We start from the raw sequence: 22,770 nt of genomic DNA on the forward strand, positions 1-22,770 counted from the left end.
CCTGTGCTTACAACGTGACCCCTGGAGCAATCCTGACCTCGTCAGTCAAATGCACCCAAGAAATCTATTTATCTGTTCAGTTATTAGATTTACAATGATTTATTAAAGAGTTACTTATTTTATGTGTGTGAATTTTGCTTGATTGTATGCATGTACACCACGTGTATGTAGGTATCTGAGGAGACCAGAAGAGGGCATTAGATTCTCAGGGCTGGAGTTACAGGCAGTTGTGAGCTGCCATATGGGTGGTGGAACCAAACTTGGGTCCTCTGCAAGAGCAGCAAGTGCTCTTAAATTCTGGGCCATCTCTTCAGCCTCATAGTTATTATATATTTATTTATTTGTGTGTGTGTGTGTGTGTGTACATACACATGTGCATGAGCATACACATACATGCCATGGGGTGTGCCTGAGGAACAGAGAACAAATTGTAAGAGTCTCTCTCCACTATGTGGATTCCAGGGATTGAACTCAGATAATAAGGCTTGGCCACAAGTACCCTTACCCACTAAATCATCTTGTTGGCCCCCCATTTATACAGATTTTATACTTTTATTACCTACCCCCTGACTGTGTATACTGGATCACATTTTTAAAAAGTCTGATTGGGTTGAAAGATCCTTCTAAAGATAATAAACCAGCTAGAAAATCTCTAAGAGGCTTTTCTAATTAATGGGGAGCAGGCGACCACCTAGCCTGAGGCTTACTCTCATGTGCTATTTAAACATGGTTTTAATGGTACACAAAACTTTCCCAATGCTTTGCTGAATTCTCTTTGTAAATAAAAATGACTATGAATTAGAATGTAGTGACAAAATTGGATGACCGATCTTTCAACTCTAGGTATAGAAATTAGCACTGAAAGATCCCTGTGTGCTCAGAGTCCAAGAGTATCCTGGACCCCTGCCTGGACCAGCAACAGCTATCCTTTATCATTTGTAAATGAGAATGGGTCACCTGTGAGTCTGTGAAGCTTGAAGATGCCACTGAACCTTTGTAAGAGGCCTTAGTTTATGTAATACTAACTGAAGGGTTTAATATAAAGTCCAAGTCTTAAGAATTGGCTCTGAGCAGCACTGGGGGCATAAATCAATGGCAGGTTACGTGCCCAGGTGCACAGCTCCTGGGCTTGATCCCCAGTTGCGGTGGTTTGAATGAGCGGTGTCCCCCAAGGGCTCAGGCATCTGAACACTTTTTGCCAGCTGGTGGTGCTGTTTGTGGAGGTTTAGGAGGTGCGGCGTTGCGGCCTTGTTGGAGGAAGCACGTCACTGGGGCGGCTTTGAGAGCGGACAGCGTCATCCCACTTCCAGTGTGCTTTCTCTTTGCTTCATGTTTGCTGTGAGAGATGTATCTCTTAGCTCCGTGACCTGCCGCCATGGCTGTAGCTTGTGGCCTTGCTTCTCTGTTATCATGGACCCTCCCTCTAGAACTGAAAGCTAAATAAACCCTTTCCTCCCCAAGTTGCTTTTGGTCATGTTTTTAAAAAATATTTTTATTACTTTTATTTTTTTGTGTATGAGTGTGTTGCCTGCATGTATGTAAATGTACCCATGTCATGCAGTGCCAGTAGAGGTGAAAAGAGGGCATCAGATCCCTTGGAACTGGAGTTATCACAGCAACACAGAAACCAAACTAGGACATCAGTGTATACAGCAAAAGAGCCCGAGACTATCCCTGAGCCCCAAATCTATACAATACCTCAACAGTGGGTCCCCTCATGGATTAGATTCACATGTATTTTTATAGCTTAACATAACAGTAACAAGGGTGGTAGCAACTGGTAGTACTCCCCATCATACAGCAATACCAATAGTTCTAATAGTTTTTGCAAACAGAAGAAAACTTAGTTTAAGGAAGAAGTTGTTTTGTTTTCAGGGCTGTGGGTTGAACCTAGGGCCTTGTGCCCATTAGGCAAGTGCTCACCACTGAGCTACACACCCAGCCTCAAATCAATAATCTGAATATAAAAATGTGTGTATCGGGGCTGGAGAGACGGCTCAGAGGTTAGGAGCACTGAGTGCTCTTGCAGAGGACCTGGGTTCGATTCACAGCACCCACATGGTGGCTACGAACCGTCCTTAACTCCAGTTCCAGGGGAATCCAATGCCCTCTGCTAACCTCCGCAACACTGCACGACATGGGTGCACTCACATACATACAGGCAATACACTCATACACATAAAATAATAAATAAAATATTTTTTAAAATGTGTAGTAATACCTGATCAATTTCTTTCATCTTTAGAGTTGATGTCGGCACCCAAGGATAACAGAGTTTGAACTGTGCTTGTCTGTCCTTCCTGAGTTTTGAAATAAATCCATTACCACTATGATGAGGACAAAAGCAGACCTTAAAACACATTCTCTAATGCATATCAGGTATTTTTCCTTAGGCATTCAACTGCAAGTACTGAATTTTCATACCTTTTTAAAAGAAGATTCATTTTACTTTTAATTATATATGTGTGTCTGTGTGGGTTTGTGCATGAGTACAGGGGCCTGTAAGATGGCACTGTATCCTCTGGAGCTGGAGTTACAGGCAGTTGGGAGCTGCCTGACATGGGTCTTGGGAACCGAACTCTGGTTCTCTGCAAGAGCAATACAATCTGTTAACTGCTGACCCATCTCTCCAACTCCTGAATTTTTATATCTTCAAGAAGATTCACATCACCCTCAATTCTAACATAAATCAGTAAATATTTCATAATATTCAACTATCAGGATGGATGATCACCTTTGTATGCCAAATTATTTACCTAACAAAAAAGTTTCTATCAAGGTGAGCAGTATAAAGTCTTAGGATTCATGTAGAACTCACAATTCCTAAATTTCCCAAGCATATGTACTCTTAGAGGAACTACAAAGGGTTGTAACTTCTCATAAAGAAAACCCTCCTGGCTCCTTATCATTTATAGTCATTTAGCCATGCTTTGTCTAGTGAGCCAGCCCATTAGAATATGGTTCAATCTTTCTATGGAGAAACAGCTTTTCTCTCTGTTCTGGTTTGATTCTCCTTTGCTGTGACAAAATGCTCTGCCCAATACCAACTTTGGGAGGAAAGGGTTTATTTATCTTACATCTCCCAGGTCACAGTTCATCAGGGAGCCCAAGGTAGAAACTCAGGGCAGGAACCTGGAGGCAGGAGCTGGAGCACAGGCCATGGAGGAATGCTATTTACTGGCTTGCTCACCTGGCCCCTGCTCAGCCTGCTTTTTTATGCAACACAGGCCCACCTGCCTAGGGGTGGCACTATCCACAGTGGGCTGGACCCTCCCACATCACACAACAATCAATAAAATGCCCCACAGACATGGTCACAGGCCAGTCCTATGGAGGAAATTCTCCAACTGAGGCTCCCTCAACCCAGGTGTGTCAAGTTGACACTAAAGCTATCCAGCACAGTTCCCATGTCTACTCTGAGTCCTTACCCATCTGCATTCAAGAGAAACCCATAGGGGGATGCAGTGGATCAGAAAATATTTACTCCTGTTTCTAGAAAACCAAGTAAAGGCGCATGGCCTCTAAGTGACACAGAATATGAAGCTTGTTGTACTTAAAATAGTTTTCCCCCTAATAAAATGCTTGCATACATCTTTAATGTTTTATACATTGGAGAGACCAGCAAATCCAATTTTCTTGCCCTAGTCAAAGAGATGTTAACTTCTAAAATCCAGCATAAGAGAAAGCTAACAATTTCATACAAGGGTCTTCTTTAAAAATTTTTTTTTTTGAGACAGGGTCTTGCTGTGTAGCCCCAACTCACTGGAACTCACTATGCAGACCAGGCCGGCCTTGAACTCACAGAGATCTACCTGCCTTTGCCTCCTGAGTGCTGGGATTAAAGGCATGTGCCACCGCATCTGGCTATTAAAAAAAAATTGCTTACCTATTTATGTGTATATACATGTATGTGAAAGTGCCCAGGAACGGCACTGAATCCCTTGGAGCTGGAGTTACAGGCAGTTGTGAACCCCTTATATGAGTGTTGGGAACTGAACCCAGGTCCTTTGCAAGAGTAGCAAGTGCTCTTAACCACTGAGCTATCTTTCCAGCCTCATATTTATTTTTGGTTTTTTTTGGAGACAGGGTCTCCCTGTACCCTAGGTAGGCTGGAATCCACTATGCAGACCAGGCTGGCCCTGACCTCACAGAAAGACTGCCTACCTTAGTCCCCACGAACTCCCAGTGCTGGGATTAAAGGTATGCGCTACCACCCCATTTATTTATTTATTTTAATGCAAGTTTTAACTTAACCAAAGTGGAATTTTAGAATTTGCTTTCACATACTGGGAGGTAACTGAAAAGGCCTTCGTCTGTTAAGGTCTTTATGGTGTTAAGTACCATTATTCCTAAAAATAGGAGTTGGGAGAGCACATAAGCCCAGGCACTACATAGAATTAAGAGCTCTCCCCATTTTTTGCCTAGAAACAAAAACTAGGTTTCTATTTAAGGAGACTATTGGAATCTTTATAGAGACGGCGTCAAAGACACCCACTGCAGAGCTGGCCATTGGTGCAGCAAGGCCTTTAAACCTAAGGAAGAACGCTGTCATGAGAACCAACTGACCTTAGCTGCATAGTGAAGTGCTGTGAGCTGGGTTGGCTTTGCTCTCACATCTATATCAATGCCAAGATCAGACACCAAGAATCGGATGGCTTCATCTTGCCCAGTGACAGCTGCCCGGTGCAGGGCCTGGGCTCCTAGGCTATCATCAGCTGAGGGGCAAGCCTAGCAGACAGAAGAGAGCAAAGTATGTGAGAGGTGGAGCGATCTGGACCCATAAGCCTGCAGATGTTTCAGTGGAGCCTAGTTGTCTGTGAATATTTTGAGAAGATTCTCACAGGACACAAACCAAACGTGGTCAAGAGTCAATGGCAGTACTGTTGGGACGATTTGCTGCTATTACCATCAAAGTGCTACTATTTACTGGATCCTTAATTTGCTAAGTGTTCTATGTACATTGCATGACTGGATCCTCCCTGGATCAAATCCAGGGCCATGAGCATGCTAGGCAAGCACTTTATTGTTGAGGTCCATCCCTAGCATTATTTAATCCTGTAGGAACCTTCTGAAGAAATTAAATTTTGTTACCATTTTAGAGATGAGAACACTGATGCACTGATGCTTCAAGGTCAAGAAATTTGGAAGCAACTTGGAAGAGCTGGGGTTTGAAGCCGGGATGTGAATAATGATGTATTATTCTCTTTATCTCCTGATCTAAAACTTCTAGTCAGACCCAAAGGAAAAAACAAAACCACATTCATACCTGGTGTTTTTCGAGGAGCAGCTTGGCTATGTTGACGTGACCACATTGAATTGCATCCATGAAGGGTGTAACACCACAGTTGTCTCTACAGTCTGGTTCATACTGACATCTAGAGCCAAATCCGAAATGACAAGAGCTAAGAACATTAGAGTCTTCTCCTCTTTGAACTCTCTCCATCCCATTTGGCATAACATTCTCCTCTCCAGCATCTTAGGCTAGAAGCTTTTTAGTCATCTTTGCCTTTCTCTTCTCTCAATGAATTATTTAAATCTCTTAATTCTGCAGCCCAGTGACTTAGAACATCTTCATCCGCTTGCTTTCATCCTTACAAACAAGTTAACAGGTCTCCTAATGTTCTTCTCACCTCGATCCCTGCCTTACTCCACTATTCTCCATAGCAGCCATGGTCCACTTTCCAAAACGTAAATGGATAAAAGTCACTCTTGCTTAAAATACTCAACTGCTCCCCACTACATGAAGATGAAATCTCAAATTCCAGTTCGAACTACAAGGGACAGAAGCACATGACACCCAGTCTCCAGGTTTCCTTAACCTGGGCATGCTGTGCTGCCCTGCATCCTGGTCTTCTAATGCTGAGTCCTTTTCCTACCTCAGTGCCTATTGGGCCTTCTGCTTGGAACATTCTGTACAGAACATCATCAGAAGCCTTTCCTCATTACCTTCAAGCTACAGGACTTCTGCTGTCTCCCAGCACACTGTCCTGTCCTTTGCAGTATTACAGTTGGCAATTCTAGAAAAAAAAAATTTTTTTTTTGAGACGGTGTCTTGCCATGCAGCCCAGGCTGGCCTGGAATTCATGTTCTACCTCTCTGTCTCTGGAGGGCTCGGATTACAGTGTGCCTTGGCTGCATATAGCCTTGTAATTCTAGGATATTTGTGGAATTATTCAACTATACTTGTCCACATCAGCCTACAGATTCCACTAGAGGAAGGGTTGTGCTTTACTTCATCACACAGGTCTAACGCATGAAGGTGATTGAAAAATGTTTCTTGAGTGAAAAATATGTATGTTCCATTGTGGTCTGTAAATTCTTGATATATCAACGTTTGGGGCCCAGGGTTGAGTGCTCTTCTCTAACCAGGTTATCTTTCCCACTTCTAGCCGCCAATCGTTTGTCAACGCCAATCGTTGACAGCTGCATCTGCCTGTCCGTGTCTCTGCCTACCTGAACTGTTCGCTTGGGCATCTCACAGGCCTATAGCTACTCAACTTAGCAGAAAATGAAATTAGCAACCTTCTCCCCAAACCTGCTCCTCTTCCAGGGCTCAGTGTCTTGACAAATGGCACTGGTGCCATACCCTGAAAGCCATCCTTGATGCCCCTACTCTCCTTTATTTACTTTCTGTGGTGCTGGGGATGGACTCCACAGCCTCACCTATGTTAGGCAAGCACGCACCACTGAGCTGCATACCCGTTATCAAATTCTTCACTTAGTTATGCTGGTTCAGCCTTTCAGACCTCCCAACCCACGTCTCCACCCCCATAGTCATTTCCTTGGGCCAGCTGCCATCATTTCTGTTTTACTGCATCCGCCTTATCAGACTTTCAGAGAATCCTGTCCCCAGTCCATTTCTATTTTGCCACTGGGGGAATGATGATTTTTGAAAACTGCTACTTTCTTACTACCCTTGGCTTAAAAGTTTTGAAAAGCATCTCGTGTGCTTAGAATAAAATCAAAACTCTGTCCAGATGTTCTTTTTCCCATTTAGACCAGCATAACCTGAACTTTCAGTTTTAACTGGTGTAAAAAGCTCTCTTGCGCCTCACATGCAGCTGTTATTCTGCCCAACAACAGCTTGGAAATAGATGGTGCAGAGATCCTTACTCAGAGGCACACTGTGTTTTCTTGTTACACACTTTAAAAAAAATTTTTTAATTAACTAAAAAAAAATTTTTTTTGAGACAGGATCTCACTGTATCCCTAGGATTCACTATGGAGACCAAGCTAAACTTGATCTCACAGAGATCTGCATTCCTCTGCCTCCTGAGCACTGGAATTAAAGGTGTGCACCACCACACCCAGCTATACACTCTTTCTTTTAAATTTTTTAAAAAAATTATTATTTTTTTATGTGTGAGTGTATTGCCTGAATGTAAGTGAACCTGTGTTGTATAATGCCTGAGGAGGCCAGAAGGGGGCGTCAGATCCCCTGGAACTGGAGTTTCGGTTGGTTGTTAGCCACCATGTGGGTGCTGGGAACCGTATAAAGGTCTTCTGCAAGAGTAGCCAGTGTTTTTAACTGCAGGACCATCTCTCCAGCCCCTATATACTTTTTTCTTAAAAAAACCTTTTTTTAAAATTTAGGAGTGTTTTGTCTCCATGTATGCAAGTGCCCTGGTGTTGTGCAATGTGTGCAGAGGTCAGATGACGGTGTTGGATCCCCTGGAACTGGAGTTAAGGATTGTCATCAGTCACCATGTGGGTGCTGGGAACTGAACCCAGGTCCTCTGCAAGATCAGCCAGGGCTCTTAACCTCTGAGCCATCTCTCCGGCCCCATTACACACTTACAGGGATGTTGCAAGTCCTTTCAATGTCCACTGGTCTACCAGCTTGTACAGTCTGTCTTTCTGTCAGGCTGACTCTGTTGGCCCTCCCTATTCAACATGGAACGTAACTCCTTGCCATGTGGTTCTTACCTGTTGAGAAGCACCTTTATTGCTTCTAAACAGCCATGCATCGCTGGGGGGAGAGAGTTGAGAATTAGAACTTTATAGTGAACACTTGAAGCACATTTGGTTGTGGAGGTCATTCATAGGTGGTACGTCTGACAAGCATATGCAACCCTAGGTTTCATTCCCAGCCCCCAAAATAAATAAATATTTCAAAACAAATACATCTTATCTTTACGAGCAATTTCACAGTACACTTCCAATCTGAAATTTATCTTGCCATTTTTTATACTGCGAATTTCAAAGGCCTGTCAGTTCCTGTCTAGAAAACTGTAAAAACATTTTAATAGTGATCTATGATGAAATATCCAGGAATTTACTCCTTTTACTAAAGATAACTATGCTCAACAATAAAGCTTCTGACTATCTGACCTCCATTTATTTTGGGTGAATGATCACTCAATCCTAACCATTTAGACTCTTCAAGGGAGTGTCTTGGGGAGTGTGTGTGATGGGGCAGCTAGCAGAGTAGTTTATGAGCTAACTGAGTGTTTCTCTACATATCTGCAAAGTTTTAGAAAGGATTTTAATTATGGCTAGAGAATAACTGGACCATGTTATCTAGACTACATAATAGTTCAGGTATTAGGTTTTAGAGAAAGTCAAAGCTTGATATGCTAATTCAATGTACTACCTAGAAGGCTAAAGATTATTTTTCAAAAATTTTTTTTGAGGTGAGATGGATTTTTACGACATAGCCCAGGCTGGCCTTGACCTTGCAGTGATCCTGCTGCCTTAGCCTCAAGTGCTAGGATTACAGACATGCAGCATTTTGTCTGGCTTATTTTCCATTTTTCTTGTTGTGGACTCTTGAGCTCATTGACATCATGCCAACTTTGCTTTTTCCTAATTTAGACTCTAGGACAGCTCTACACATGAGCAATTATGATGATGATTTTTGCTGATGAGAGCATTTGCTTGAGATAGACACTAAGTTCTTTACCCAAGGTCTCATACTTTAGAAGGAACAGAACTAGCATTAACTAAGTAGGAAGGGGTATGCTTGCCCAGAGATCCCAAGGTGTTCTTGTGCCTTGCTTTCTGTTTCCCTGCAGGTGACTTGAACAAGACAACTAAGGCAGGCAGTGCTGGGATACAGCAGACAGCAGGTGTGCCTGCCGCAGAGCTGCAGGACGTACCTGCGGTGTGTAGAGGCGTTCTTCTGATGTTGCTCTCTGTCTTCCAGACATCTGGGCAGACAGTGAGCAAGTACTGGAGGACCCTAGGGTCGCCTTCTCGACTGGCAATGTGGAAACTGTTCCAACCATCTTTGTTCTTCAGGAGTGGATTGGCGCCATGTTCCACAAGGTCCTGGATCACCTCGAGGTTCTTCCTTGTGCAAGCCATCATCAGAGGAGTCCTAAGGCCAACCAGGACAAGCTGTCAGATGGAGAGCAGCTGAGACATAGGAAACAAGCAGCCAGGCCTTCAGGAAATGCATATCCTTGACATAGATGGAAACCCTGGAGCAGTCAGGGGTCTGGGAGGCAGGAAACACCTTTGATTGTCACCCTCTGCCTGCTTTGGGGAGTCAAGAGAAATTAACAAGAGAATGACTGTGAATGTGGACCATAGGAGTGGGTTAGCTGGAGGACAAAAACTGTTTATGAGCGAAGCAGTGAACTCAGAAACTAAGAAAAAACACAGATGATGCTCAAAATTCAACCAGTCTGCCTCACCACAGGGGGGGGAATGTATTTTATTATATGGCTCTCTCTTTTTTTTCCCTTGACAGGCTGAAATCAAACAGGGCCTCATACATGCTAGGCAAGTGTGCTATCACCAAGCTAGTTTCCCAAATCCTTTTTAAAAATATTTTATTATTTTTACTTTATGTGTATGAGTGTATTGCCTGCATGTATGTGAGTGCACCCATGTTGTGCAATGCCTCGGAGGTCAGAAGAGGGCTTTGGATTCCCCTGGAGCTGGAGTTAAGGATGGTTTGTAGCTGCCATGTGGGTGCTGGGAATTGAACCCTGGTCCTCTGCAAGAGCAGTCAGTGCTCTTGACCGCTAAGCCATCTCTCCAGCCCTTGTTTTTTATTTTTTGATAGAGGATCTCACTGTAGTCCTAGCCGGCCTGGAACTTGCTATGTAGACCAGGCTGGCCTCAGTCTCACAGAGCTCCATCTGGCTGGCTCCTGAGTGTTGAAATTAACAGTATAGGTCCTTGGCCCCTGTGTTTGACAACAGATTTGGAATCACTTGAAGGCATTTGCACTTTAAGAGGTTCACAGACTTTGAGGAAGCAGACATAGTACTAAAAGGAATGTCAACCTAGCAAGCAAATGAGATCGATTTGGTATGAAAGGAAAGTATGTGCATTGTGCTGCTGGTAGCTATGCAAGGCTGGATGCGAAAAAGCTGCACAGTTCAATACTCAGTGCACGTGTAACTGCACCATATTAACTGTTATCTATCCATTGCAGCCCTGCCAATTAAAATGACGCAAATTTAGCCAAATGTGTCGTCCCCCCCAAACATCACATCCTGGGGACAGGAGTAGTAGAATTCACTGATTACATTCCAATTGATTATATTCTATACTATCACAACAGGAAGAGATTGCCCTACCAAATACCTAACCCCAGGAGGGCAGGAAGGTTGCTGTGAGAACTAGAAGGTGAGGAAGGTTATGGTATCAAAGGGCCATACCAAGGGAATACACGAAAATCTATGACTGCTCGGGGAGTGGAGATGCAGTGCTTTTCTGGACTCTTGCCACCTACCAGTCTGCCTTCTTCAAACAGTCCACCGCTGCTCCTCGGCCCAGGAGGTAGCGGACGCAGTCGTAGTGGCCCATAGAGGCAGCCTCGTGCAGAGGCCGCTTGTAGTCTCGGTTGGCGGCCTCAATGTCCATACCCCAAACTTCGGCTAGATAGGCTAGGATGCCCTGACGCCCGTGGCGGGCGGCACAGTGCAGCAGGGTGTCCCCAGCCAGCCCCCTGCACCCTCCAGCCGCCCGGAGCTCCTCCTGCAGGGCCCACAGCCGGCCCTCCCGCACCAGCCTGCAGAGGCGCCGTGGATCCCCAGGTGTAGCCATCACCTTGGACCAGGACGGATGCAGGTCGGAGGAACCCAACACCCCAGTCCTTCTTGACTGCTATGAGAGATGGACTTCCGCTTCCTACACGTGACCGTCCTCCGGGATGCCCCGCCCCCGGGACGGTTCTGTGCACCAGCATTTTTATGCCTCTTGGCCGGGGTTTGAAAGTTACAATCCCGTGTAGAGTGATGACTCCCCAGGGGACCGGCCAGGTGCTAATGAGAGCGTTTATGGCCAGCTCTTTTTAGAGCGTGCAGAGTGTGCGCAGTCGTGGGGGGGGGGGGACGGGGGGTGAGGCTGGGCTCTGGGAGCCTGTGCAGCTTAGGGTGGGTGGGAGCATTTGAAGACCTGAAGCTGCCCCTCGCGCGGGATGGATACGGCGACAGGAGACGTCAGGGCCTGGAGTGCACAGCTGTACGGCGAAGCCCTGAAGTGGGATAGAGGGGCCCGAGAGGCCCGAACTCGCACCCTGGCTGGACAGAAGTAGCTCCGCAGGCAGCCAGGCCGGAGCGTGGTCAGCAGTCCACGACCGAGTGCTCGTAACCGGCTTACGCCGGGGCCTCGGGCTGCAGAGCCGGTGTCTTCGGTTGCAGAGCCGGGGCCTCGGACTGCAGAGCCGGTGTCTTCGGTTGCAGAGCCGGGGTCTCGGGCTGCCCTGGCTCCCGAAAGCAATGCTTAGGGGGCTGCCCGGGGGATGGGGCAGTGTCACGATGCTCCGCCCCCTCCTCACCCAATTAGCTACTGACCCCAGCCCCCACCGCGCCTCCTGCCGCCGCCTGAGCCCACGGGAACTGGGGTAGCTCGAAGGAACTCTGGGAAAGTTTCCCTCGCCTCCTCCCCGCGAGCGGAAGCACATACGGGGCGTGGTTCACGGGCCACGCCCCTTCGCCTCGCATTCCAATTGGTCTCAGGAGCCTTCTGTTAGCGACCCACCTCCGAGTCTGAGTTTTGATTGGCTCCTACATCCGTCGGTCATCTGCGGCTGGCTGGTCCCTGGCTGAGAAAGGGCGGAGCTCACGGAGGAAGTCTGGAGCCGTTTCTGCACGGTGGCCGGCGGGAGGAGGGGCTTGCTGGTGGGGGAGACACCGGGCTGGGCGGCCCGGGGCTGGATACGGAGCTGGCGGCTGCGGGGTCGGGATGCGGACCGCCGAAGTGCGTGAGACTCGGGACGCGGCGAGCCTTGCGGGCGGGGCCCTGCTGCAGGGCAAACTTCACCTTGGGGGCCCTGCTCCGGGTTCCTGGCCTCGGGGATGGGGCCGGGGCTGGGGATGGGTGTGGGAGCCGGCCGCGCCCGCGGTGGGCAGGTGCTGGATGCTTGGAGGGAGGCTGGGGTACTCGGGAGGCTCCCGCCGGGCCGCCCCCCACCCCCACGGCGCTTTGTGAGGCTCGGGAAGGGGCAGTTCTGGTTTCCACCCGGTTGCTGGAGGAGGCACCCGAGACGTGGCCTGAGCTGCTGGCAAGCCTGGCATGTTACATTGTAATGTTTTTGACCTTGGGCGAGTCATTGTACGCTGCCCCGGTTGCTCCGATTTTCATTGGTAGTCTCCCCCCCTCCCCTTACCTGAACAGATGATGATGAAGGTGATGTGAGAAGGCCTTGGAGGGCTCCTTGAGATCTGAACAAGCTATATTGGATTTCTTATGAGGAACTCGGTTTTTAACCTAATGGTGTTTTTAGTTCTTGCGGGAGCGAAATGGACGTCGCTGCTGTCAGGGTTAAAGAGAGTTTCTGTGCATTTGTGGCACACTCTTGTTCACAGGGTACCTGGTATTGTTCTGTCTACAAACAAACCCTTAGGAATTGTAGGTGGGGAAATTGAGGCCTAATGGAGCTAGTGATGGTACCACGAACTGGAAGTTGAAGCATCTGGTAGTTTCAAACTGTGCCACTTCGTGTGCTGTATGCTTGTACATCTCATCTCTTGGGAGGTTGAGGCAGGAGGACCTTGAGTTGGAGGCTACCCTGGTCTATCTAGTCTTTCCACATGATTCTGCTTTCTCTTGTCTTATGTTCTAGTTTCCCTGTTCTTTAAATAAAATTGGGACTCATGGTTCAACAAAAGGATGAAATATTTGAAATCAGGACAATTAGTTATTTAGTGTTCCAAATAAGGTTCTGCCTCATCTGCTTTATGAGTTTACTTTGGTCTGTCTCTTGGGTAATGAGATAGTAATGTTTGTCAGTCTCTCACAGTTCTTATGATTTCTGGGAGGGGCGTCATGTATGCCTTAAACCTCTTTCCGCCTCTGTCCAGTTGGGCTGCCTTTCCTGTCTGGCTGCACATGTAGCTGTCATTGGAGTTAGGGTTTGCTACCTGACTTCTTTTTCCTGTGCTGTATTTCATCGATCTGTAGCATGTGGTCACGTGGTTGCTGGGGTACTGGTCATTTAACATGTTTCCTGCCTTGTGAATACAGCAAAATTTCAGATTAGAATACAGCATTCTAATTTCAGATGAAGTGCTGTCATCTGTTTTTTTGTTTTTTTTTTTTTCCGTCTTTTTGAGACAGGGTCTCCTTGTAGCCCCAGCTGTCCTGGAACTCACTATGTAGACCAGGCTGGCCTCGAACTTTCCGCTTGCCTCTGCCTGCCGAGTGCTCGGATTAAAGGCGTGTGCCACCACGCCCGGCCTTTTTTTTTTTTTTTTTTTTTTTTTTGTTAATCCTACTTCTCTGTGTCTCTCCTAGGCTGTCTTTTGTTAGATTCCATTTAGATTCTATCTTTGCTCTTTTGGCTGTGAAATTAACTCTAGAAACTTACCACCAAGGCATCTGAGGTCTTGCATTCTCAGTGGTCCTTCACATGCCTTTTGAGTACTATCTCACAGCTTATAGAACTTTCCAGAGCTTAACCTGATATTCCCCAGAAACCTTGAAAAAGAGAATGAGCTAGGCAAAGCGGCACACATTTGTCATCCTAGCACTTGAAAGGTTGAGACAGGGAGAACTTGAGTTTGAGGGCCAGCCTGGACTACTTTCCAAGACCCTGCCTCAGAGAATCCAGACCAAGCCAGGCGTGATGGTGCACACTTTTAATCCTGGCAGTAGGAAGGCAGAAGCAGGGGGGGATCGCTGTCAAATTAAGGCCAGCCTGGTCTATATAGTGAGTTCTAGATCAGCTGGGGCTACAGGGAGACCCTGTCTCAACCAAACCAAACAAAAAAAACATTAAGCTAAAACCACCAGCAAAACAACACAAGAAGAAAACTTGAAAAATTACTTTCTAAACTGACGCGTTAGGTCTTTCTGTCATTCTCGGAAAAATATTAGAACACGCTATTTCTCCTTTGCTCTTAAATGTAGCTAGTGACATCATTTCTCTTAATGTTCTACAAGAAAGGTCAACTATACTTGCTTTTCCTCTTTCATCTTTCTTAGTCTTGGAAAAAAAAATGGCAAGTTATGAACCACCTTGTAGATGCACCTGCCCTCTCCGCCCGCCCCTTCTGTCCCATTTCTGCTCTCGGGGTTCGCCAACTCTGATGTAGGTTGATACCATGGTTTTCTGATTTGCTTTGCTGACAATCTCCATGTCTATCTACATTTGATTGTGTAACATCCCTGCTTAATCACACCCTGCTTGGAATGTGATAGTCTGAATTGCACTGGCATTGAAGGCCCATTTCTTCAGCAGTGTGATAGAGGACCTCTGTGACTGGGGGCCTGGACTGCCTGTGCAGTAAAGGCGACTTTCTTTAGCAGAATGTTAGAGGAACTTCATTGTTTCTGGTTCCAAGTTATTCTCCAGTGTCATTCTGTCAGTGAGCCTTTATTTTTCCCTGAAGAAATGCAGCTTTTCTGTCACCCAATGCTTGCTGTGCCTTTGCTTTTTTTTGCACATATTGTTTCTTCTGCTTAACTGATTCGCAGTCATCATTTAAGGCTCAACTCTTTAATAAAGCTTCTTCCAAGTATCCTAATTATATTTACTGCCGCAGCCCTATGTGCATGTATTTATGTAGCACTTGGATTGCTGTATGTTTTGCAATTTGTATTTGTTTTGGTAGCTGCCTTATGATCAAGCTTATTATTTTTGTATACTCTCCAATGTCTAAAATAGCATTAACAATAAGGAAACCATAAAGAAAGCTCTCTTGGAGTTTATAGTGAATCTGGGATGTGGTAGATATGAAGTGGTTGAGAAATAAATGGATGATAGGAAAAGCCTTTCAAACATAAAAATACATTCTGGACAGTAGTTATCTTTTTTTTTTTTTTTGGTCATTGTTTCCGAGGAACATAGAATAAACGGCCAGCTCTTTCTTCTTTGCTATAATAAACCAATGCTGTTCCTATGAAAATAGCAGGTATTTCTAGGTAAGAGGTGACTGCAAAAGATTGAAGCTTGCTGGGCTGGGGAATGGTTCAGTTGGTGAAGTGCTGGACTGGGACCTGAGTCGGATCCTTAACACCCCACAAAAAGCTAGACATAGGAGTGCATGCATTGTAACATCAGCACTGGGGATAGCCAGTTTAGCCAATCAGTGAGTACCAGGTCCCAGTGAGGCCTGATTCCAAACATGAGCGGGACAGTTCCCAGGGACCGATTCCTCAGAGACCTCTGCCTCTGTAAGCTCCAGTTCCACTTCCCCACCCTCCCCTTACACCAAAAGATGGGGCCAACTGATGTGGTCCTTTGGGTTTAGAGAAGCAGGATGTGGTGGCTGGCAGGCCCTGGCTTTGCAGTAAGAGCAAACACCAGAGAGTGGGGCTAGAGTTGCCTGTCTTTGCTTTCTGCGTTTGTTTCTTTTCAAGTGGGGACAAAATATTTTGAAGTTTTTCCATTTTGAGTCCATAGTATAGTGGTGTTTCTCTTACAGTTAATGTTTCTGAATATTTGTTATCAAATATCTTTGATTGTGCTATATCACAATGATTTAAGAAATGATACAGGAATTCAACTCTTAGCCCAGGCTAACTTCAGACTCCTGAGTGCTGGGATTAGTTATGCATCATGTTCTACTCACCAGAGTTTTTCACCTTCCTTTAAAGTTTCCTGGACATACTAAAGTTTCCTGGACATACAAGGGGTGTTAGTGCAGGAAGCATGCTAGACCCAAGTTTTTGTAGGTGCTGTTACTTTAAAAACCTAGTTTATGGCCTGACGTAGTGGTGTATGACTTTATTCCCAGTACTTGGGAGGCATAGGCAGGCGGATCTCTGTGAGTTCAAGGCCAGCTTGGTCTACATACTGAATTCCAGGCAAGCTGGGGCTACAGGGAGACAAAAAAATTAGTTTATGTGTGTGTTGTGTGTGCATGTCCATACGGTGCCTGCAGAGGCCACAAGAAGGTTTCAGATCCCCTGGAGTTGGATTTACAGGCAGTTGTGAGCCAATCATTGGTGCTGGGAATCGAATTCCAGTCCTCTGCAGAGCTGTCCCTCCGCCTCTGGGGCGGGTACTTGTGAGCCTCACTGTGGTGTTAAACAGGTTTTTTTTTTTTTTTCCTGGGCCCCAGTTTAACTGGTAACTGTGGAGTGTTTTACAGATGAATGAATATAGGGCAGGACTGCAGATGCTGTAAAGCCCTCAGGAGCCACAGGACAGCGGAGACCTTTAAACCAAGGGAGGGAGCGTCAACTGAAGCAGTCCTATAGTGTGCAGTTGCTCACTTAACTAACAACAGTCATGTACGAAGCTATTTATGGAGGATGTTGGGGAAGTACTTGTTCTTCCTTCCCACTAGATCTGATATAAAGCTTTAAGCTTCGAGTGGAAGACGTTAAATTGTCATCATGAAAATAATTGCTGTCTATAAATAATACGATGAAGATATGTTCAAAATAATTTCTGTGAGGCACACCTTAGTACGTATATGTAAAAAGAATGATTATAAGCATCTTAGAACTATGCACGATGGTTGTATCAGTGAGTGCTCCCTAGCTCTGCTCTTCTGCAGTGCTAGAGCTCAGGGATAACACAGTTCACTGTGCTAACTCGGACTGTCAGGCTTCCTTGGCTGCCACCAGACTTTTCACATTCCAGACTTGTAATAATGAACTCTGTTGTGATGTACTTGTGCATCTCAGAGGCCATCCAGAGCCCACGCCCTGTGTATGGGGAAGTGAAGGAGTTCAAAGTCAAGTTTGGTGTTACAAGTATCTCTAATTAGGAACCTTGTACCAGGAAGTTGGCTTGATTTTTGTTGTTTGTTTGGTTTGGTTTTGAGATGGGGTCTCCCAGCAGTAGCCCCAGCTGGCCTGGAACTTGCTATGTAGACCAAGCTGGCCTCAGTCTCATGGAGCGCCTCCTGCTTCTGCCTCTCAAGTGCTGGAATTAAAGGTGTGTGCCACAATATCCAGCTTTTTTTTTTTAAAGAGTATTTAGCAATAATCAGTCTCTCTGGGAATTCTAAACAGTTTATATTTTCATCTTGTCTGTGTAGATCTATAATCTAAGTTCTAGGGGACTTTTCAGTATGAGTTCTAATTAGTAAAGATAGAGGGAGAAAGGAAATTATGTGGTGTCCATTTCTAACAACCCTGGAATGGTTAGCATAAATTTTGTTACAGTAGCCAATAGATCCAAATATGTAATGATTACCTCAACTTTATTTCTCAATCCCATAATAATCTAAAAAGTTCCCAGGTGCTGGTAGTTAATGGAAGTTTGTGTGTGTTCAGTGGAGGGGTCTCTTTTTAAAGCAATCATCTAAGTACTCAGGCTGGTAGGAAAATTCTTCTCCAAGATGTCCTTAGAACACAAAGCCACATCGTGTTCTAGGGACATCCGGGGGACTCAGCCTCCCTTTTAATTCGGTGTGTGTAGGGCGGGTTCTAGAAGAGGCACAGGTACCCTCTTTCGCTCTCTGCATTGGCTAGCACCCAGTCTTAAAATGGGACCAACTGCACCAGAACTGGTAAGTACTGAGGGTTTGTACTAAGAGTAATCATCTTTACCACAAATTCTAGAAGTACTCGGATTCACTCTCTGTGACTCATTCTATAAATTGTTTTTCAATGAAGATTTCAATGTGTGAAGCCAAACTAATGAAAGCGAACTGGGGAATTATAGTCACATACTTTTCATTCAGCAAGTATGTAAGTGGTCTGTTATTTGCAGTGCTATGTTAAGTGTTTTGAGGGTTAAGTGATAATGACACAGTCTTTGCTTTTAGTAGCGTGTTGGTAATGTGCGCAGTTTAAGGCAGGCTGACAAAAGTCCATCTCAGTCAGGGGACCTGCTTGGGGAAAAGCGTTGGGTCAGAGTGGACTAGGATGCAATAGACCATGGTCAAAATGAAGAGCTTTGATGATTGGCAATGTCCAGACTTCAGGTAATGGCTGCCTTGAAGTCAGATTAGTCAAGACCAGGAAGCTGAGGGGCCAGTGGTCCACAGAGCCAAAGCTAAAGCAGAGGTCTAGTGCAGAGTATCAAGGGGCTGGACTGGACCTTTGAGAGGGGATGGAGAGAAGGCACTGAAGGAAAGCCGTCCCATAAGAAGGAATATAGAATGGGTTTACTGAACAAATTTGTGTTTGACAAGATGGTTTTTGTACATTCCCTTTTTTTCCCTGTCCTAACAACTGAGGAATATGTCACGTACCTATTAGTCACTGTGATAGAGGTTTGGAAAGTGGGATAGAAATTCCCACGTAGGCGTGGAGGGGTTGATTTGAGTACCCCTGGGACTGTTCTGAAAGGACTCACAAGCACTTGTGATGTGTGTATCACAGAGCACTCTCCCAATGGAGGTGCTCCGCTACCCCACTGTTTAGTAAATGTCCTTTCACTGAGGTAGATGTGCCCTTGCTGTGTGAGGAAGGAACAATCCCATTAACTTTGGGTGACTTGGGGACAGTTTTATGCATTTGAGCATCTTTATTTTAATAATTGTATTTAAAGCTTTTTTTCCAGAGGCCTACTAATAAAATTAGAATTTTAATGTAGTTAAATTATCAGGAACACAAGCCAGGCATAATGATGCATGCCTTTAATCCCAGCTCTCAGGAGACAAGGGGCAGGCAGATCTCTGAGTTCCAGGCCAGGGCTGGTAGTCTCAAAAAACAAACGAACAAACAAAAACCAAAATTATTTCGAGCGCTGCTTTTGAAATCAGGCTTCTAGGCTTTTAAGGAGACACTCAGATTGGTATGTCAGTCATGTAATTCTTCTGCCATTTCTAGTGCTAGGCTTGACACAGGTGTAGAGACGCAGGTGACACAGGTGGGTTCCGTCAACCTCAGCGTGACTGTTGGGAGTGCTCATGTTTTGTCTCATTCTGTGAATTCAGAGCGGCATATTATTGGCATAGTGTTACTGCTAAGTCCTCCTTTCCCTTGGCTTTGGAAGCCCCACCCTGCCTCTGAGGCTTTGAGCAGGAGCTAATGATTTGATCCCAGAGGATGTAGACCGGGCCTCCTGGTTCCCCTGTCAGTGTGTTACAGACACTTAAGATCCAGTTTAGTTTTCCCACCACTAGCTAAGGGTAGAAGTTATTTTTGATATGTAAATCCAATGGAAATGAGGCTCTGCCTCCTAAGCAAGTCACGACTGTGGTTCTACCATGCCTAATGTATAATACATGCACCGTTTTGTATTCAGAAGTGTACAGAAGCCAGCTTTCCCAGTCCAGGTGCTCCCCTCCCCCACTGTTTAGCTTTCACTCCTTCCAGTGATGGCTTCATGCCAGCACACTGGGATGTACAGACCTAAGCTGAGCACTGTGTTCTCACACTCCCACCAGCCCCCTGAGTCCTTTGCCTTTGTTAGCATTCTGCAAGTGCTTAATCTTTTCAACAAGCATTTTAGATCCAAATGTACTTTATGAAATAAATAGAAATAAAAGTATACTCCTGTCTTTTTCCCATAGCAGTTCCTTTTGAGACTGAGCACTGTGATGTTATCTGTCCTGTGTAGGTTCTTTGGGGTCCCTGGGGAGTGGGGGGGCAAAGGCCTGCCTTTGCCTAGTTCCACATGTAAGTCCTGGTGGCCCAGGCTTGGGTCCTGTGCCACTTTACTTCGCCATCGCCTTTCTTCACTGACGCACTTTCATTACTCTGTGCTGTCTAGTCCATTCAGGTCGCTGCAACACCATGCTGTAAACCAGGTAGCTGATACGCAACAGGCATTTGTTCTTCATAGTTCTAGAAGCTGGGATGTCTAGGATCAAAACACTTGCTATCTGGTGTCTGGTCGAGGATGAGTCCCTTGATGAATACATGTCTTTTTATTGGGTCCTCATGCAGCTGAAGCAGCAAGGAGCACTCTGGGATTTCTTGTTGTGTTTTTGTGGTGCTGGGTTTGAACCCACATCCTTGTACATGGTAGGCAACTGCTTTATTTCTAGCTGTATTCCTTACCCCTGGGGTTTCTTTTATAAGAGTCTCAGTCTTTTTTCTTTTCTTTTTTTTTTTTAAAGATAGGATTTCATGTAGTCCAGGCTGGATTCAAACTCATTTTGTAGCTAAGGTTTGTCTTGAACTCCTAGTCCTCTTGCCTCTACCTCCCAAATGCTGGGATTACAAATGTGTACCATCATACCTGGCTGGTCCCAACTTTTTTTTTTTAACTTTTAAAAAAATGTATTTTTTGAGATTGAACACTGTGCTGTTATCTGTCCTGTGTAGTTTCTTTGAGGTCCCTGGAGTGGGGGGAGGCAAATGTATGTAAGTGCATTATGGGCGTGCGGTGCCCATAGGGGTCAGAAGACAGCAGCTGGTAGTCTGGGACTGGAGTTATGGATGATTCTTAACTGACTCGTGGGTGCTGGGAACTGAACCCAAGTCCCCTCAACTCGGAGCCATCGCTTTAGTCCCTGGTCCCAGCTCTTAACTATGGGCGTGCGGGGATCTCGGGGCGCCAGCTGCTGGGTGTGGTGCCGGTCTCCCACATGTCGCTGGAATGTGGCGGGTCCCGTGGCCGCGTCTGCTGTTTGGGTGCGTGGGTTTCACTGCGTTGCTGAGGGTCTCTGCTACCGGAGCTGGCGGCTCTAGGACCGCTGTCAGCTGCCCGGTCGGTTCCGTTTCAATTTTCACCGTGCACTCCCTCTAAGTTCGAGACCCGTTGGCCAACCAGGTCACGAGGGGAGGTGCGAGAAACGGCGAGGGCAGGGTCTTCGTGAGTCGATGAGGGAAGGATAGCGCCCCGGGGAGACTGGATCACAGGATTTAGTGTTACAGCTTCAGACAAGTGACTCAGCTCAGATCTCAGTGATTCAGCTCCAGTTTTATTGGGGTAAAACTAGGATTATTTATAGTGTGGAGACAGTAGAAAAGCCTTAGCTGATAGGTGCTCCTGGAATGCTTCATTTACATAGGGCGGTGGGCTTCTCTCAGGCTATCAGACAATGCCTGATTAAAGCCTGGTAGTTTCTGTGCTGGAGGGCATGTATCTGTGACAGGCATTTCAAAAGTAAGTCAGGGAGGAGAGCAGAAGGCGCCCCGCTGAGAAGGGGAGTCTCCCCATTTGCGCCGAGCCGGCTTGCGGCTATTTGGACATGGGGAGACTGCTACCCTAAACAGCAGGGGTCCCCAACACTTAACAGCATCACTTTGGTGTTTAGGATTTCAGCATAAAAATTTGGGGAACAAACGCCCAGCATGGTGGCTCGTGCCTTGAATCCCAGCTCTTGGGAGGCAGAGGCAGGTGGATCTCTGTGAGATTGAGGCCAGCCTGGTCCACATAGTGACTTCTAAGGGGGCCTGTCAAAAAAAAAAATGAGAACAAATACTCGTCTATAATGCGTACTGTTTGTGGCACAGTGCTGTGTACAGAGGGCACAGCAGTGGGAAAGGGAGACTAAGTAGTTCCTTACCTTGTATAACACAGGTTTTGAGTCTTAGGCGTAAGACGAAAGCATCTAGTTGATGGTCATTATCCATGTCTGAGTTCAGGCTATCATTTTTAGACTTGGTTGGTTGGGATGAAGCTATTCTTATATATTTTATAGAAATAAAGTTCCAAGGCTGATACTGCATATACGAGCCTATGGATGTGTAGAAATCCATCAGCTTCTGTTTTGTATTTCTAAACTTGTAGATTATAGCCTAGATTTGGGTGGACATCAGAATTCTTAGCTGAGCTGAATATTATAATTGGCTGTGTTTCTCTTCCTTGTCTCTCAGAAGCTATCGTCTGACTTTGTACACTCAGCTTATGACTGGCCCCAAGGTCCTGGCTCATTTCAATTGAGTAGTGCTGATCTTACTTCTCGGTGGTTTTATCCATGAAAGCTTTCCCTGTCCAGGCCAGTACATGTGAGGTATCTTCTGTCTGTTGGTAACCGTTCTCCAATAGCTTCGGTTCCAATTACGGCCACTGCGTGCCTGCCAGGCAGCAGGTGGAAATACTGAGCAGTCCACAGAGGTTCTTGTTTGGGATCTCAGGGTCAGTTGTCTTGCAGGCTGGAAGCCAGCAGTGTCAGGAAGCATCTGGAGCAGGGCCTGGAGGTGTCTGCACTCTGGGAAGCCCCTCTGAGCTTTACCTTCTGTCAGCCAAAGTAGTAACTGGATTTTGATCGTGATATGAAGCACTTTGAATAGGAGAGGTGGAATTTCAAGTCTTGCTTGTGTGTGTGTGTGTGTGTGTGTGTGTGTGTGTGTGTGTGTAAGACTGGGTCTCCCTGTAGCCCCAGCTGGCCTGGAATTTGCTGTGTAGACAACTCTGGCCTCGAACTCACAGACATCCTCTTGCCTCTGCCTCCCAAGTGCTGGGATTACAGGTATGCGCCACCACGCCTGGCTTACTTTTTTTTTCAATTTAAAAAACAATTTTTTTTAAAAAACTACATGATTAGAAGAAGCATTTCATTACAGCTTTAACAT

At 45.9% G+C, this 22,770-nt stretch overlaps 2 protein-coding genes across 4 annotated transcripts in view; one reads left to right on the forward strand and one right to left on the reverse strand.

Moving 5' to 3' along the window:
• Positions 1 to 2,152: 2,152 nt before the first annotated feature.
• Ankrd16 (ankyrin repeat domain 16) lies at positions 2,153 to 11,798 on the reverse strand. Of its 2 annotated transcripts, XM_008855046.3 has the most exons (6): positions 10,688 to 11,797; positions 9,099 to 9,319; positions 7,927 to 7,969; positions 5,267 to 5,375; positions 4,567 to 4,728; positions 2,157 to 2,300 (listed from the first exon to the last, which is right to left on the reverse strand). In XM_008855046.3, the coding sequence occupies exons 1-6, from the start codon at positions 10,999 to 11,001 to the stop codon at positions 2,226 to 2,228; spliced, it is 924 nt and encodes a 307-aa protein (XP_008853268.1). In that variant the 5' UTR covers positions 11,002 to 11,797; the 3' UTR covers positions 2,157 to 2,225. The 2 variants fall into 2 exon arrangements, with proteins under 2 accessions (XP_029413010.1, XP_008853268.1); XM_029557150.1 differs by lacking the exon at positions 4,567 to 4,728 and having other exon boundaries at positions 2,153 to 2,300; positions 10,688 to 11,798.
• A 246-nt stretch (positions 11,799 to 12,044) lies between these two features.
• The window catches only part of Fbh1 (F-box DNA helicase 1), a 62,167-nt gene continuing 51,441 nt past the window's right edge, over positions 12,045 to 22,770 (forward strand). For both annotated transcript variants that reach the window (XM_029557149.1, XM_008855047.1), the window contains exon 1: positions 12,045 to 12,156. Coding sequence is in view for 1 of the 2 variants with exons in the window: in XM_008855047.1 (XP_008853269.1) it covers position 12,156 (1 nt within the window). In the remaining variant the exon portion in view is untranslated. The remainder of the gene's footprint in view (positions 12,157 to 22,770) is intronic.

This window comes from Nannospalax galili, unplaced genomic scaffold (assembly GCF_000622305.1).
Source record: "Nannospalax galili isolate Female #2095 unplaced genomic scaffold, S.galili_v1.0 scaffold4128, whole genome shotgun sequence".
Taxonomy (NCBI): Eukaryota; Metazoa; Chordata; class Mammalia; order Rodentia; family Spalacidae; genus Nannospalax; species Nannospalax galili.